The sequence below is a fragment of the Hyalella azteca genome, unplaced genomic scaffold (assembly GCF_000764305.2).
Source record: "Hyalella azteca isolate HAZT.00-mixed unplaced genomic scaffold, Hazt_2.0.2 contig6537, whole genome shotgun sequence".
NCBI lineage: Eukaryota > Metazoa > Arthropoda > Malacostraca > Amphipoda > Hyalellidae > Hyalella > Hyalella azteca.
This window is the reverse complement of record NW_025936696.1, coordinates 2,323-17,165: the sequence shown is the minus strand read 5'-3', so window position 1 is coordinate 17,165 and position 14,843 is coordinate 2,323. Positions and strand designations below refer to the sequence as shown.

Here is a 14,843-nt window from a genome sequence, read left to right as displayed (position 1 = left end):
TTTTTTAATTGTCATCTTTGCGTTTACATAAAAAACTTAAATCAATCGAAAAAGTATCATTCCGATAATTCCTGTAAGTATTAATCCTACAAAGATAAATGTAGTTGGTTCATCGCTCAATATCCATTTATATTTATGTGTATATACAAATCGAAAGCTCCTAATATTTTGTATACGTGGGGTAAATTATTCGAGGGAAAAAAATTCTGCCAAAAATATAAATTATGATCAATTGAACATCCTATACATTTAAATGGTGGACTTGAATGATATCTATTATGTGCTTGAATCAATCTACTTATAAATATAAACAGCGATAATTGTATGTTCCAGTGTATTACTCTTTGCTTATCTGACATGTGTTGTAAATTAAGTCCCATCTCCAGCCCTATAGCTGGAGCATATATTCTTTATTTTGGCCATCTTTGTTATTTACAAACAAAAGTCTAAAATGTTTTAGCCCTTCTTCCACGAGTCGCCCTCAGAAAATGAGGGACACATCTGATTGCCGTCTAAATGCTGAGTCTGAATGGACCTCGGGAAGAACCAAGTCTCTGGAGTTTGCTGGCGAGGCAGAAACTCTACGGATTTCACCATCACGTTGTAGGAGCGTGGTTTCGTGAGATCAGAGATGCACTGAGAACGTGTTGATTTTCGCTTAAAATATATGGTCTTATTATGATGAAGGAACATCATATATTGTCTCGTTATTTTGTTATATATTATATATATTTCATTATAAATATACTTTCTTATTAGTTTCATAACGAAAAATGAAGGAATAGAAACATATGTACATCAAAAAGTGTTTGATAGCTCAATATTTTTAGCCAAATATTTACAAGTTATTTCTGCTCAAACAATGTCACTGAATTAAACGGGATGCTATGAAATTTGATTTTCTATATAATTTGTTCATAACAAATCAGGGCATCGGTTGACCTGTTCTTATTTGCCATTATTTTCGTGGTCATATCTGTTCGGTTGCGCTAATTTTGGAAAAATTGTGCTTATATTTCGCAGAATTTTCATTACAAATACATTGTGTTTCTCTGCTGGATTGCTCCAAATTTACCAGATTGCAGTCTTTCAAAGCAAATGAAGGTAAATGATTGAATTGCTTCTATTTTTGGGGCAAGTCAATTCAAAGCTGTCGTCGGTACCGCTTTCTGTGGGAAGAGACAAGCCTGCCGCTGCTGCTGAAAGCCTGGGGCTCTTAGCTCCCATTAGTCATCTAACGTTGAATCCACGTTGAATTAAACGTTGTTTCGTTAGATCATCGTAATTCAACATTGTTTCAACGTCATTCTCGCAGTGGGAAGGAACTGTTGCCGACCGGTCTGGGCTTTTAGGCTCCACCATTACAACGCCCAGCAATGAAGTATGGTCCCTCAAGTCACACCAAGGAAAAATTACACGCCAAAAATACACTCAGATGGAGATGTTTTGAATGCTTTTCTCGGGATCAGGCCGGGCTGTATGAGCTGATCAAACCTTAATAAGACGGCTGTCCAAATAGCGTCACACAATGGCCCATCTTCTGATCGAGCTTCAGGATATTCTTCGCAAATAGTGAAATAAAATGCATCCACTGCAGGGGGGAGTCAGACGTGGACTGAAATTTAAAGCGGTCTTGTTGCTAGGTTATATCGTAAATGAGGTTTGTTAGGACATGGCGCTCAACATTTTACGTTTCACAGAGTTGCACGAGATCAAATTTCTCTCAATTATCTTATGAATGTCGGAGAGTTTCACATCACATTTGTAATAAGTTCTCCTTTCAAGCTGTCGAGGCTTCAATTCTTCAGGACAAATTGAAAATCGACCAAGCTGTTGGGAAAGATCGTGCAGGTTAACAATTTTTCGAATAAAATATAGCATCAAATTATCAGCTTTATTCCTGAATAAGGAAAAGCAATTTTCAAGCAATAATATCAAAATCTTGTACGAAGACAAAGTTTAGGTTGAAATCCTATAACCAACCGAGTTATAGGCCTCCAACACTCTATATCCGCTTGAAAGTTACATCGGCAAATTCAAGAAAAGATTCAGAAATTCAATACTTTAAAATCATTGCTGCAGTTATAGTCAGTAAACATCGTAAAATATAAATACATAAACTCTAACATCAAATAATATATCGGTTGAAATTATTTTGGACGAATACCTCATTTTTAGCGCATTTTCTCATTTATGGAAAAAAGGCGCTATTGTGCTCGTCATGTCCGTCCGTCTGTCCGTCCGTCCGTCCGTGACTTCACGTTTTCGTCGACTAGAAAATGCGCTCTCTGTCACTCACTGCAGTGAGTACTGAGTTATATTTTTTCAAAAGTATGGCGGAGACGAGTTTCAGTAGAGAATGAAATTTCTCTTCATCACGAACTATTGTTCAATTCAATCAATTAAAATGAATTTCTTAATTAGCAGAAATCGATTCATGCCCGTTGTCATAAACTATGACGCAGCTAAATGAACCCGAAGTGACTTCACTCAAGCTCGTTAATACAATATTATCTTCATTAAGAAATTGTTCCCCAAAGCCAAATGTAGTTCACTCAAACTCGCCATCTTTGAATTCCTGTTTTTCAAGCAATAAATGGGATCATTCATACAAACTATATTCTTAAAGTAAAGTTCTCGAGTTCTTAGCACCATAGAAGGAAATTCGATTAAGATCGATGCATTCCATGAATCTTAGTTCAAAGAATTTTAAAGTTAGTTCTTTGAGCATGAATGTAGTTTCAAATACTACACTTTTTTCAATAAAACGGTATGTTTATTCCCCGATGAAAGCAAGCCTCAAGTTGGTGGCCTACAGTGCAGCAGAGCGTCGTGCTTTTGTGGCATGGAAGCCTCGGTCCGGCTGCTGCTTTTGATCAAATTCTTGACGCCTGAATCCGAATTTTATGGGACCTGAATTTCTTGAGGATTTTCATGCGCGGTCAGGATCTTGGAATTCTCCACCATGCATGAGGCTTCTTGAATAAAGAATCAGGCAAACATGATCTGACAAACATAATGCTTTGACTGCCTTCAATCATTGTTCAATGATTTTTTTAAATAAAAAACGAATAAGTTTTTCTGCCTGTAATAACTATTCGTATATTATACTAGTCTTTCAAGATATTTTATTTTATTTATTACTAAGTTCATCTTAGTTCAGTGAACGATTCATGAATTTTATTTTGACACAAGTATGCGTCTGTTACAGAAACTTAAATCAATTTAAAATTTATAAATTATAAAATGGGGCTCTAATTTTGCTCTAATTTTATGCGATTATCTTTAAACATATGTAAATAGGTACTGAAAAGTAAGTAGTTTACTGTTACCTAGCTGGGCACCTCTTATTTTCCAGTAAACCACACTGAAGAGTGTGATGAAGTGGGAAAACCCTACCACAACAATTAATGGGGAAGTTCTCAAGTTAAAAATGTGCATTAATATGTGGCCCAAATAGCATAATGCACTCGAGCATGTCTGTACTCTAGGTTTTCGTCAGTCAGTGTAACCTAATCCAGCGGTCGCCCCTTGCTCGGGACAAATCAAGGACCGAATACGACTGCAGCGCCCAGCCCTTGATAGTCTTTTTTTTCTTGCTGGAGCTTTAAGGGTCTTGGCGAGAGGTTTTCTTTGCTCTCCTTAGCACTGGACCTTGTTTGAAGAAATTTGTCAGGGTCGGTCCCCGAGCCAAGCCCCGTCACGTCTAATCAGCTCCTACAAATCTGGCAAGTCCCCCAGGGTGTCACCGCTGTCGTCTTGCGCAGCCAGCGCCCACACTCTGCTCCGAGACACTCTAGAATATCTACTGTAATATCACTACTGATAAGAAGAGTGAAGGCATCTTATTTAAAATCCATACAACGTGAATTATTATTATCTTTGCAATTGATACTTTAAAAAATATTAGAGCAATCACTAAAATAAATTTAATTATTTTGGTACTTGCCGGACCCACTTGTGCATATCTAATTTTCATCTATGTGTGAAAAATCTTCTAAGTTATTTCGTGTACCCCTTTTAGTACGTAAAATGATAATTTCCAATATATTCGGAACTTATGCTTTGTCTGCAGTTAGTCCATGTCTGCCGTTTGCTTAACCCTGTTCTGTTTTAAATCCAAATGTAAAATCGTTTTCAGCCTCGACATACTCTTGTATCGATGCAGAAGCTACTCGGAATGTGCCTGTGACTTTACATGTAAAATAAATAGTAAATTGTACCTTAAGCTCATTAGAATACCCAATCAGCTTTGTTTGCCAGTATATATAACTCGGGAAAACTATAAAAAGCTCGCAATTTCAATCATCAGTCCATCTGTTCTCGATCAGATTAACAGATGTTGAGTCTTTTTTTACTAGCTTGTGAAAGGAATATGCTATCCAATCTGGTTAAGCTGTAAAAAAACTCCATGCATCATTATTTACGTTGTTTTTATTTTAAAGGACTTACACTGTAATAGCTCTTTGATATTAAGCGATCTTTAATTACTGCAGCTGCTCTCACAAGAAGCATTTGGAATGAGAATGATGAACTTTATACGTGGATGTAAAGCTACGCTTCGATTATTTGATAATGAAACTCTCGATAAAAGATTCCTTAAACATGAATTAGGTTTGCATTTCACGTAAGGTTTGTATGCATTTCGTGTAATTGGAAGTTGCTTTGCTTTGGCATGCAGGCAACGATTGGCACGTGGCTTGGCATGCAGGCAACGATTGGCACGTGGCTTGGCATGCAGGCAACGATTGGCACGTGGCTTGGCATCACAGGAGTAATTGACTTAATATGAGGAAATATATGAACAGCCTTGAATTCTATTGCATGCAAAAGTAAATTATTGGGTTTCGACAAGCTTGATATCCTTCGACGATGTCTTTAATCTTGTGCCCTGGAGCCTGTAAGTAAACGACTGATCGTTCAACGCCATCTCTCAGGGTAATCATCAACAGCCTGATTGTGATTGGAAAACAAAATTTTTGTACTACTATAAATTAAATAAAACCAAATCTTTCTTTCACATTACGTAACGGCCAATTCGATGAGCGCTGTCACGAAAAAATTCTGTCTTTCTACTCTCAATATTCGTATTTAACTAAATAATTCTTTTCATTTTAATATGCGTTCATGTGAATATAAACATAGGCACTATAATACATGCATTTCCTCATTGGCAGAGAATTTAGTTAGACACACAATTTCAAACGCAAACATTTTGTGTTCAAGAAGAAGTACTGCGCTCCGGCGTGTGACGAACGCCCGGCAAAAAGGAATCTCTTTGTAGTAAAATAAAATAAAGATTGTGAGTCGTATTTTGAGAGAGGACCACGACAGACAGCCGCGAGGGCGAGCTTGTTATTTTCCGATGGATTTGTCCAATCCGCGTAGACGAGGTCAGTTGACGCCGGACTTCGTTATTCTTTATTCGAGTTTCCGCAAGTTAGGCCCACGCCAGAAAATGGCTGGGAATACACAGGTCATGTACAGAGTTTTCTCATATTACTGCGTATTGTCATTAAATATAGGAAATAGGATCTCTTCGTATTCCTATTTTTAATAGAATGATGTGTAAGTATATATTTATTTTTAATAAAATGTCAATGGAGAAAATTTCGCAGGATAATTCTACACCAAACAAGTAAGTGTATTGTTTTTTTATTGAAACGAATCCGCATTTTTGGAGGAAAGACAATGTTAATCATATTACTATTTTCATAATGTCTAATGCGAGTTTTTCTATCACATTTATAAAATAGTTCAGTCAAGAAGCTCGATTTATTTTAATTATATTTTTCCGTTCTTCTCTATAGTTATGTAATATACGAGTTGGAGAGCTAATGTATTCATTACAGAGGATTTGAAAGTAAGTAAAGACTATTTTGAACGTACAGTAAATACTTAGAATTTCTTTTGCTTTAGATTATTGGGAAGTTCAACTTTAAATTCCAATTACAATTTTAACAATGTAAATTATCCAAGAGTGTTCAACACAACACCCTAAAATAATGTATTGACGTGATCTTCACACGAACTGAATGCGTGTCTAGTATTTACTTGGCAAAAATACATCTTTATGAGCTTCAATTTTCCCCAAGTTGTTATAATATTTAACAACTTTAAACTTGATCAGCTTTCGTTTTTGTCAACCAATCAGTGAATTTCTTCCACAAATGCGATGCAAACGACAACGACTAGTATTGGTATGCAATCAGTCAAATCCAATTTATATATTATTACACACTTTAGTAGTTCAACTGCAGAGAAACTGCTATTCAATTACATCTTCAAATTGCCGTTTATATACTTGTATTTTTAACACTATAATTTTACTTAATAATTTTTGTTCGGCAAGCATATTTGTGTTCAATTGCTTTATGATTTTTTTAACGTCTAATTTCCCCGAATTGCCTTTACTGAACGGAATAAGCCTCTAATTTCATCTCAATTAGTTATCTAAGAAGTACACATTGTAACATGTTACTGTCGAGAATATCTACATTTGAGATGTAGCTCTGCAAGTAACGACGTTCCAAAAAATACACGTGGCAATATTATTCCGTTCGACACTTCGGAGGAGCTTGGAAGGAAAACTCGGCAAATCCTAACCAAATTCTAGCGTAAATCCCTTAAGAATCCTGGATAAAATCCGTTCGATGCGGGGACTTGCGTGAAGCTCAGATCTGAACGGACTTTGAAGACAGCAGGCTGCCGGATTTCGACACCACTGCGATCTCATATATGAGCATTCCGGCCTAAACCACAAGATTATTAAATTAAAAATTGTTTCCAAGTGAAAAGTTTTAAGGGAAGTTTCTTGGCATCGTCATGAAAAAAATTCTTTACGAAATAGACAAACGGAGATTTGCACCTTTTGATAAATCTTCTGTATAAGAACGCGAAGAGGCATTTTTGCTAAACCCTGATTGCATCACAAGAGATATCAGCAATTAATGATTAATCTAGCATAGCAATAATGGATACAAGTTTCTACAGAGCTAACCTGATGATAAACGATGTCATATTGCATTTCCAAATAAATTCATGAAACTTACCGTTTATCTTAAAATTCCACATTCAAAAAAAAACGCACAGTTGAGTCTTTTTCGCATTTGGTCTCTGACATAGAGGAACTTTTAGATCTTCTCATTGCGAGCAAAAATATTCTTGATCTTGCAGTGTATTTTTCCGAGAGAATAAATTTAATGAGGAGCGCCATTAAAATGACGCCATGTTCGAGGCTCGTAAAGTCCCCCCAAACACGTCGCTTTCAAACGCTTGTGCTACCAGGATAAATTCGTCTTCTTTTAGAATATTCTACAACCAAAAAATCTTAAAATCGCCATCATTATGTAAATGCCCGTAAATATTTTCTAATTTTAATAATTCCTGTTTTGTCGTTTGTTTTGAAATATTATATTATTGATGTCATTCATGTATATGAAAGTTGATTTTTCTCTGCTTTATCTTGAGGGCTTCAATAAATTGGTTCAATATCTCAACAGAAAATCTATTGTGGGCGGAAAGTCGAAGAAAAAGAAGTCAGAATGCCAACATCCAAACTATCCAACATCTGGATCCAAAAACAGGATTCGACCATCCAATAACAGGATTTTTGACGTAAATGAAAAGAAATTTGCATTTGAGGAAGGATTAAGATATGCTTCATGTGCAAAGTGTTTCGAAGGATTACGAAGGGTTTTCAAGTTTCATTAGAAGTAAATATACCTGACAGAGATATGTTCGACTGTATTCTGATTTGAGACGCTGAATGGGTATAGTTTCCTTCAATGGAGTTTCGAACCTTAACCTTGAAGGCATTTAATTTTTCACCGATGTTCATAACTGAATCGTTGAATTAATTGTGCAGCTAAGGGAGTCAACAAATCAAATAAAAAATAATCAAATAAGAAATATCGTAGGACTAACATACTTAGCATTCCAAAAGACCAATATAACAAATCATCCTCCTCCAAAAGGAGCCATAAGCAATTCAAATGCATTGTAGAATCATAGTTCTTAAAAAGTCCTGGCATTCAAAGGAACTAAACAGCAACTGGAATAAAAGTTTTGGTATTCGGACCTTGTTTTGCGAGTTTGGAAAAGGACAATTTTACATGCGTCGCATTTGTCTCTCGTTAGCACCACGGCCGCTGCATCGCTGCGCTGAATAACTCAATTCCCGACAAACTTACAACGCAGTCACAACTTTTTCTGTGGTATTTAAAAGTGAGCGTAAACATGCGCCGTCCAGTCACGTACTACAAATATTGACCACTTCTTCAGTGCCGCTCGTGTCGGTGCTGGGAACATTCAGGAACATTCATGCTGCGAGATGTGCGACAGCTTTCAACAAAACTCTCTAAATATATAATACATGAATAAATAAATAGATATTCGTGATTAAAACTTGAATTTACGTAACTTTTGATATGTAATCGCAAATGTTATTCATAAATAAGAAAAGAATGATTAATTTTGTCAATGTAATCTTCATGAGATAAGCTGTAATTTAGTTGTATAACTAAAACTAATCTTAATTTACGATGAATTTATTAGATACAAGTGAGTGCACATTTGCTGAAACAAAAGCATAATATTCGTAGTTGTTCACAAATTAATGGAGGATTACGAAAAGTATACCTAACACCCACCCACGCTATTAGTTAATACGCCGATTTTTTGGTAAAATTATTCGTAACCCGCCCGCCTATTCCTAAATATTCATAAATTCTAAAATAAAATCAAACGATGTTAGTGAAACCATGAACAAGGAATAAACAGAATTCTGGTCAGTAATTTTGGTTTATATTAAAATCTTGTTAAAATCCAACAAATAGTATCATAAATCTACCCTTTACAATATGACAGATGAATAAGAATAATTGATTCAGGTGAATTTTGTTTAACTCAGCTACGAGGCTCTTAACTTTGATGCAGAAGAAAAATCCCAACGCCGGAAAGCGGCTTGCAATTTGCCTGAGAGTTTTCCGCGAGACTCAAATTCTACTTGATTGCTCCGTATAGTTTTATTTGCGAGCAAGATCACCGCCATCTTTATGAGCTCTGTACTATGAAATGAGTACGAACTCCGGTTGTTTTCAAGCCAAGTTTATAATGAAGACCATGATATGTGTTTAGAGTATTGGGTACGAATTTTTCGGTTAAGACGTAGGATCTGACAATTAAATATTCGATGTTAAATAAATATTCGATAGATAAGCAGTAAGCAGCTTATCTTTTAAGTATTGTCAATGGTCTAAATCATGCCTGAAAATAATATTATTTTCTTGGTCTTTTGAAATTTTGGTGAAGCTTACGTAAATATGAGGCTCGATATGCGATACAAATCAAAGGTCATGAATCTGCTTGTTTTTTAAGTCATGGCTTTTGCATGCAAAAATTCGAAACTGTAATTGCATAACTATATTGTTATATAATTCTGTTATATTAGATTAGAAATCTTGACTCATGAGTAACAATGCGGATAAATTTTTCAAATTCCCCTGATTAAAGCATTCTTGGTTACATCGCCGGTCAAATACAAGGACAAAAATACAAACGACTGGAACCTGATTGTCTCTAAACAGCTGGCGAATGATCGCTTGCATGTATTGCACCTGCGATCCAATGTTATGATTACCAAGATACAACAAAATGCAAGTAAACTCAAAGAGAACAAAATTCCACCAGGGCATTGCTGCCTCACAATGTTCCCGTATTGTGTCCCGTATGCTGCAAGAATATCATGAATTATTGCATTCCCGTACTAAATTGCAGCGTTAATATAGGAGTATTCCCGTATTCAGATGCGTCGTTAGGAACGCAATGTTACCTCGCGAGAAGTTTTGGCGCGTGCGTAATTTCCTCCTGAACTCGGCCTGACTTTTTGTCGAGGCCTCAACGCAAAGTTTATGCCAAGGCAAAATGATTTACTTTGGCTTTTTACTTGAATATTGCAAGGGATTGAAGTACGAGATTTATGAAGACGAGTGCTGAAGAAGCTTTATGCGTAAATCAATCCGAATTAGTTCACAAAATATTGGATAATTTAATAATACGATAATTTTGATTTAGATCATGTCTCCTTAGAGTACATTAAAGTGTAGTGTTGAAATTACGATTTTATGATTAATTCAACTATCATAAGTAGACGAATTTTTTTCATCAAACGATTTCGCATTCATTTATAACTTTTTCAAAAATTGCTATTCTACTAAACACTTGTGTCATGGTTTAGAATCTAAATGATTCGTTGTTACAAACTTAGGCGACTGATGAGATCGAATAAGACAATGTTGTTCATCTTTAAATCGTCAATATATGAGCGAGGATCAAGAAAGTTGACGAGTAATTATTTGTGAAAAGATTAAAGATTAGTTTATACTTGCACGTGGTCCCGAAAAAAAAACATTTTGTACTATTCGCTGTAAAATAGAATCAAAGACATATAAGGAAATAAACTTGAAAATAATAGAAACAACGTTCATATTGTGTTGGAAGATACAGCGTTAAAATTAGTTTGAAGATGGTTCTAATCCTAATTAATTTTACCGAAAACTATTAGTTTTATGGTAAAAAAATATCTCATGAAATACATTACTTTTATTGACCTTATGTGCAAGAAGCTATATTTATCTGATCAATGCTTGTAAAACTAATTAATTATAAATTGAAATGATAAATTAAAGAATTCTCTTGTTTTTTAGCAGCGAATGCGAATATACTCTATATAATAAAGATTATATATAATGAGATGCCGACAATCAGTTGAAACGGTTGCAAAAACAAGAAATTTTTCTCCGCGTGCCAGTAAAGCCAACAAAAACAGGTAAAAAAACGTGTCTGTTTTCCATGCGGCAAAATACGTGTCTGTTTTCTGACAACTTATGAGCCTGACCATCGAAAATGATAATTAGTGTTTGCATCTGAATGCGAAGTGTGGAGCCCCTCGTTAGAGTGCGCAGCGCTTGTGCTCGCTTTTTGTCGTTCACTGAGCGAAAACAAAAGTGATTAATTAATACCTTGTTATAATTTTTCAGGTGTATGTATTTTTCCGTTGCAAGTAAATAGTTAGGCGTACTAAGAAACTGTATTAATACTGATATTTTTAGCGATGTCTACATATATCTGCGAATGTTTTAAAATGTTTTAAAATGTTCACTCCCACTTACATATACTGAGGTCGACACGTTAACCAGCCTATAGCAACCGAACTGTGCTATCGAACCTTCAGAGTTGAAGCCTGCGAGCAAAAGTTTGTATACAACGGCTTTCAGGGCCGATTGAACCTCGCCTTTGAGCTTGATAGATCGAAAGAAGCTCTCAAATCTGCTGAGTTTTTTTTTTACATTTTAAGATACACTTCTCCACTTCCCTCGACACATTTTAAGGAACAACACTTCTCCACTTCACTCAACACATATTAAGATACAACACCTGTCNTCGACACATTTTAAGAAACAACACTTCTACACTTCACTCGACACATTTTAAGAAACAACACTTCTCCACTTCACTCGACTCTTAGTTGGTTTTGAATTTCATTAGTGGTGACGAATTTTTATCAGCTTAATAGGGTTCGTGGACGAGTTGCACAAAGTGAAAAATAGTAACTGAGCGAATTAAAATAACATATGTGGACTGCTCGGGATCGATTATTATTATATCGGCTGATGAACGACAGCCTATGTAAATAAGAATGTCCCTAAATGTGGATGCAAAGATTTCTAATCTCATGGCAAATTTTCTATTTGGAGACAGTCTATTTAGACCTTCATCCACTAGCATTATTGAGAGCATTATTTTCATTTAGGTTTCATTCGTAGAAGTTGCTTGTGAGAGGTGCGACCACTTATCAATCGTTCTCCTAGAGAAAAGCTACTAGCTAAAAATTTATTAAATGTATAATCAGAGCATTTCAGGGCACATACTTAACTTTAAAAATTTAGGAGATTGTAAGTTCATCAGCCAATCATTGACGGCCTTCCAAGCAAAATCCACCAATCATAGACAAGAAAATAGAGCGTAAGTACTTAAGTTCATTTAGCGAGTTTTGAAAGTATGGCGCCAGGTAAGCACGCTGGACGTTAAACTTTACCAGCGTGCCAACTATGCAAAAGAAATTTGAATGAGATAGAATTCAGATGGAACAGCCGCTGCACGTCTTCCAGACATCGCTAATATATGCAAGCACTCCTTCATTAGACGATGTCCTGAGGGCCTCTTCAAAAAGGCCATCGAAGGAATGAGGGAAAATGCCCTCCCAATACTTTCTTTTTTGTCCCAATCAGTCCCGTGAAATTGAAACCCACGTAAGTAATTAGCTTGCGCTGATGACGTCCAAGATTGAGGTGGTCTCAGTACCCGTGAAGACGGTATTTTCGATTAGGATATTAATTTAATTAATATTTTATGTGCGAATCATAATATCCCCGAAACTATCAAAGTATACACTTTTCAGTCCTTCGGAAGTTTAATTGGAATAAATAATTATAAATTTCCATTTTACGTATCTTCTTAAATCTCGAATTATGTAACACTTGTTTAAACTTCTAAAATTCAAAAGAAAATTATTTCCTAACTAACGGGTCTTATCTCTTGACCGTTTCCATTTCCTCCAATTAGTTTTTCTCCTATTATCCTCAATTGTATTGAGAACTTTCATAACCAATCCGCATCTCTAAAGTTGATCGACACGACGTCTTCTGGCTCTGTTAGCTTCGGTCATGCTCGAGATCAGTAAATGCCTGGAGAAAGGTGACCAGGGGCCATACTCTCAAAACTGAACGTAAGTACTTACGCTCTATTTTCTTGTCTATGTTTGCTGTATTTTGCTTGGAAGGCCGTTAATGATTGGCTGATGAACTTACGATCTCTTAACTTTTTTCGAAGGTATAGGCCCAGGAGTAAACCAAGTTCGTGAGTTTAAAAGTATACATTTACAAAAGCTGCCAAAGATCGATATGTTTTTCCGAAGCATTAACAAGGAATAAGACAAACAAATCGACTGCTTATCGAGTGATGGCACACGTCGATCAATTCATTCTGTGATCATTCGAAACATTATTATTGGATGATTTAATTCTGCTGAAAAAAACTTCAAACATTTCAATGAAAAGCTCGTTTTATTTCTCATCATTCAATGTATTCGCATTTGCATACTTCGGAGAGATTTAAAATAAAATTATTGGGCAACAACTAAATTTAAAAAATAACTACAATTCAATCTAACGCACGAAGTCATCATGAATTTATCTAAAAATTACACTTAGTAGCTTTTATTAAGCTAAGAGTCTTAAGGACAACTAATGCCTAACGTAATATTCTGCTATTGATGAAATAAGTTGCGTTCCATGCAGACAAAACGAAACCACGCCCAGTGAACAGGAATATTTTCAAAACATTTGGTCGGAATATCTCTCGAAAATTCCAAATTTGTTTAAGCTAAAATTAAAACCATGAATTATTCAGTGAGCATGGCTTCCAATACTACCACGGCGACTGCCACCAATTAACTATTCGGTGTAAATATTTCTTCTCATTAGTTGAAATTTGTGGAAAGATTTTCTTTGGTCATATAATCGGGCAAAAAAATATTTATTAGAATGTGAAAACTATTGTCCACGTCTTCGACTGATCAATTGGTCCGAGTCTTCGACTGATGAATTGTCCAAGTCTTCGTCTGATCAATTGACAAATTGTTCGTCTGATCAATTGACAAAGTCTTCGTCTGTTCAAAAATTCAAAGTCTTCGTTCCAATTTTTACAGTGGTATTTGAGATGATGAATGCCACCTAATTTCAAAAACCTGCCACATCTTTGAAAGTAGCTGGAAGGCTGAATTAATCGTTCATCCGAAGTTCTTATAAGACAGTCAAGCATCCAGGTTCAAAACCGAAAATAAAAATTTGCAATAGAGACTTTGCAATTCATCTGCATTGAATATATTGAACATAGAAAGTTGAATTTTAGAGTGAAACATTTTACTCGCTGCTCTAAATGAAACTTAAATGAGGATTCTTCAAAAATAAACACGGTAAAATTAATCATCCTACTTTGATATTAATTTCCTGAAAATCAAAACTAAGTATAACTATTTGTTTATATTTGTAACGTCTATCTTGTACTTACTGATGTCGAAGGCAGTAGCAGGGAAGCTAAAGGCCAGAGCCAGGAATATCAGAGCCAGCGTCGGCCACTTCATCCGACGACGATCGACCATGACGCTGACCGGAGCTGGCCTGAGGTCAACTTCCTTTATTGACGTCCTACTCACGACGTTTTCTTGGTCTCCACGCATAATTAATACTAATTTTTACTGAGAACTACAGTCCTTTTCACTGAAGTGATTACACTCATTGTTCGATTTTTTTCTCCGGTGATGTTCCGAAAATCTTTTACACATTTTTACACATTTTCTCACAAATATGATCCCCGACACGACCCATGGTCACAATTTTTTTAGCTCTTCGCTTCAAAATCGCAGCATTTTCCGTTACATTAAGTCACAAATACCACTTCATAAAGCAAATTATACATGAATGGTTTGACACCGACACCATGAAATATAATATGAATATATTCTATTGTCGATAAATGATTGATGTACTTTTACAGTTTAATTTAAAGGAAATAAGAATGTANTGCATCAATAGATCAACAGAGCCTCACACTTCCTGAAAAAAATATCACAAGAATTATTAAGGGAAATTAATATTCTGCTCTCTTTAGATAACTATTATTTAATATAAACTAAATTTATCAAAACATATTTTATCATTTTTTATCGTGCTATGAGCAAGATCAGAAGGGCTTCGACATCTCATTTCAGTAATAATGGTAAA

The 14,843-nt window shown here is 35.5% G+C and overlaps 1 protein-coding gene across 1 annotated transcript in view; it reads right to left on the bottom strand.

The window, feature by feature from the left end:
• Positions 1 to 14,613, bottom strand: part of LOC108664947 (discoidin domain-containing receptor 2) — an 85,066-nt gene extending 70,453 nt beyond the window's left edge. The window contains exon 1 of the mRNA XM_047880896.1: positions 14,131 to 14,613. Coding sequence (XP_047736852.1) covers positions 14,131 to 14,299 — 169 coding nt within the window. The 5' untranslated portion in view covers positions 14,300 to 14,613. The remainder of the gene's footprint in view (positions 1 to 14,130) is intronic.
• Positions 14,614 to 14,843: the final 230 nt, after the last annotated feature.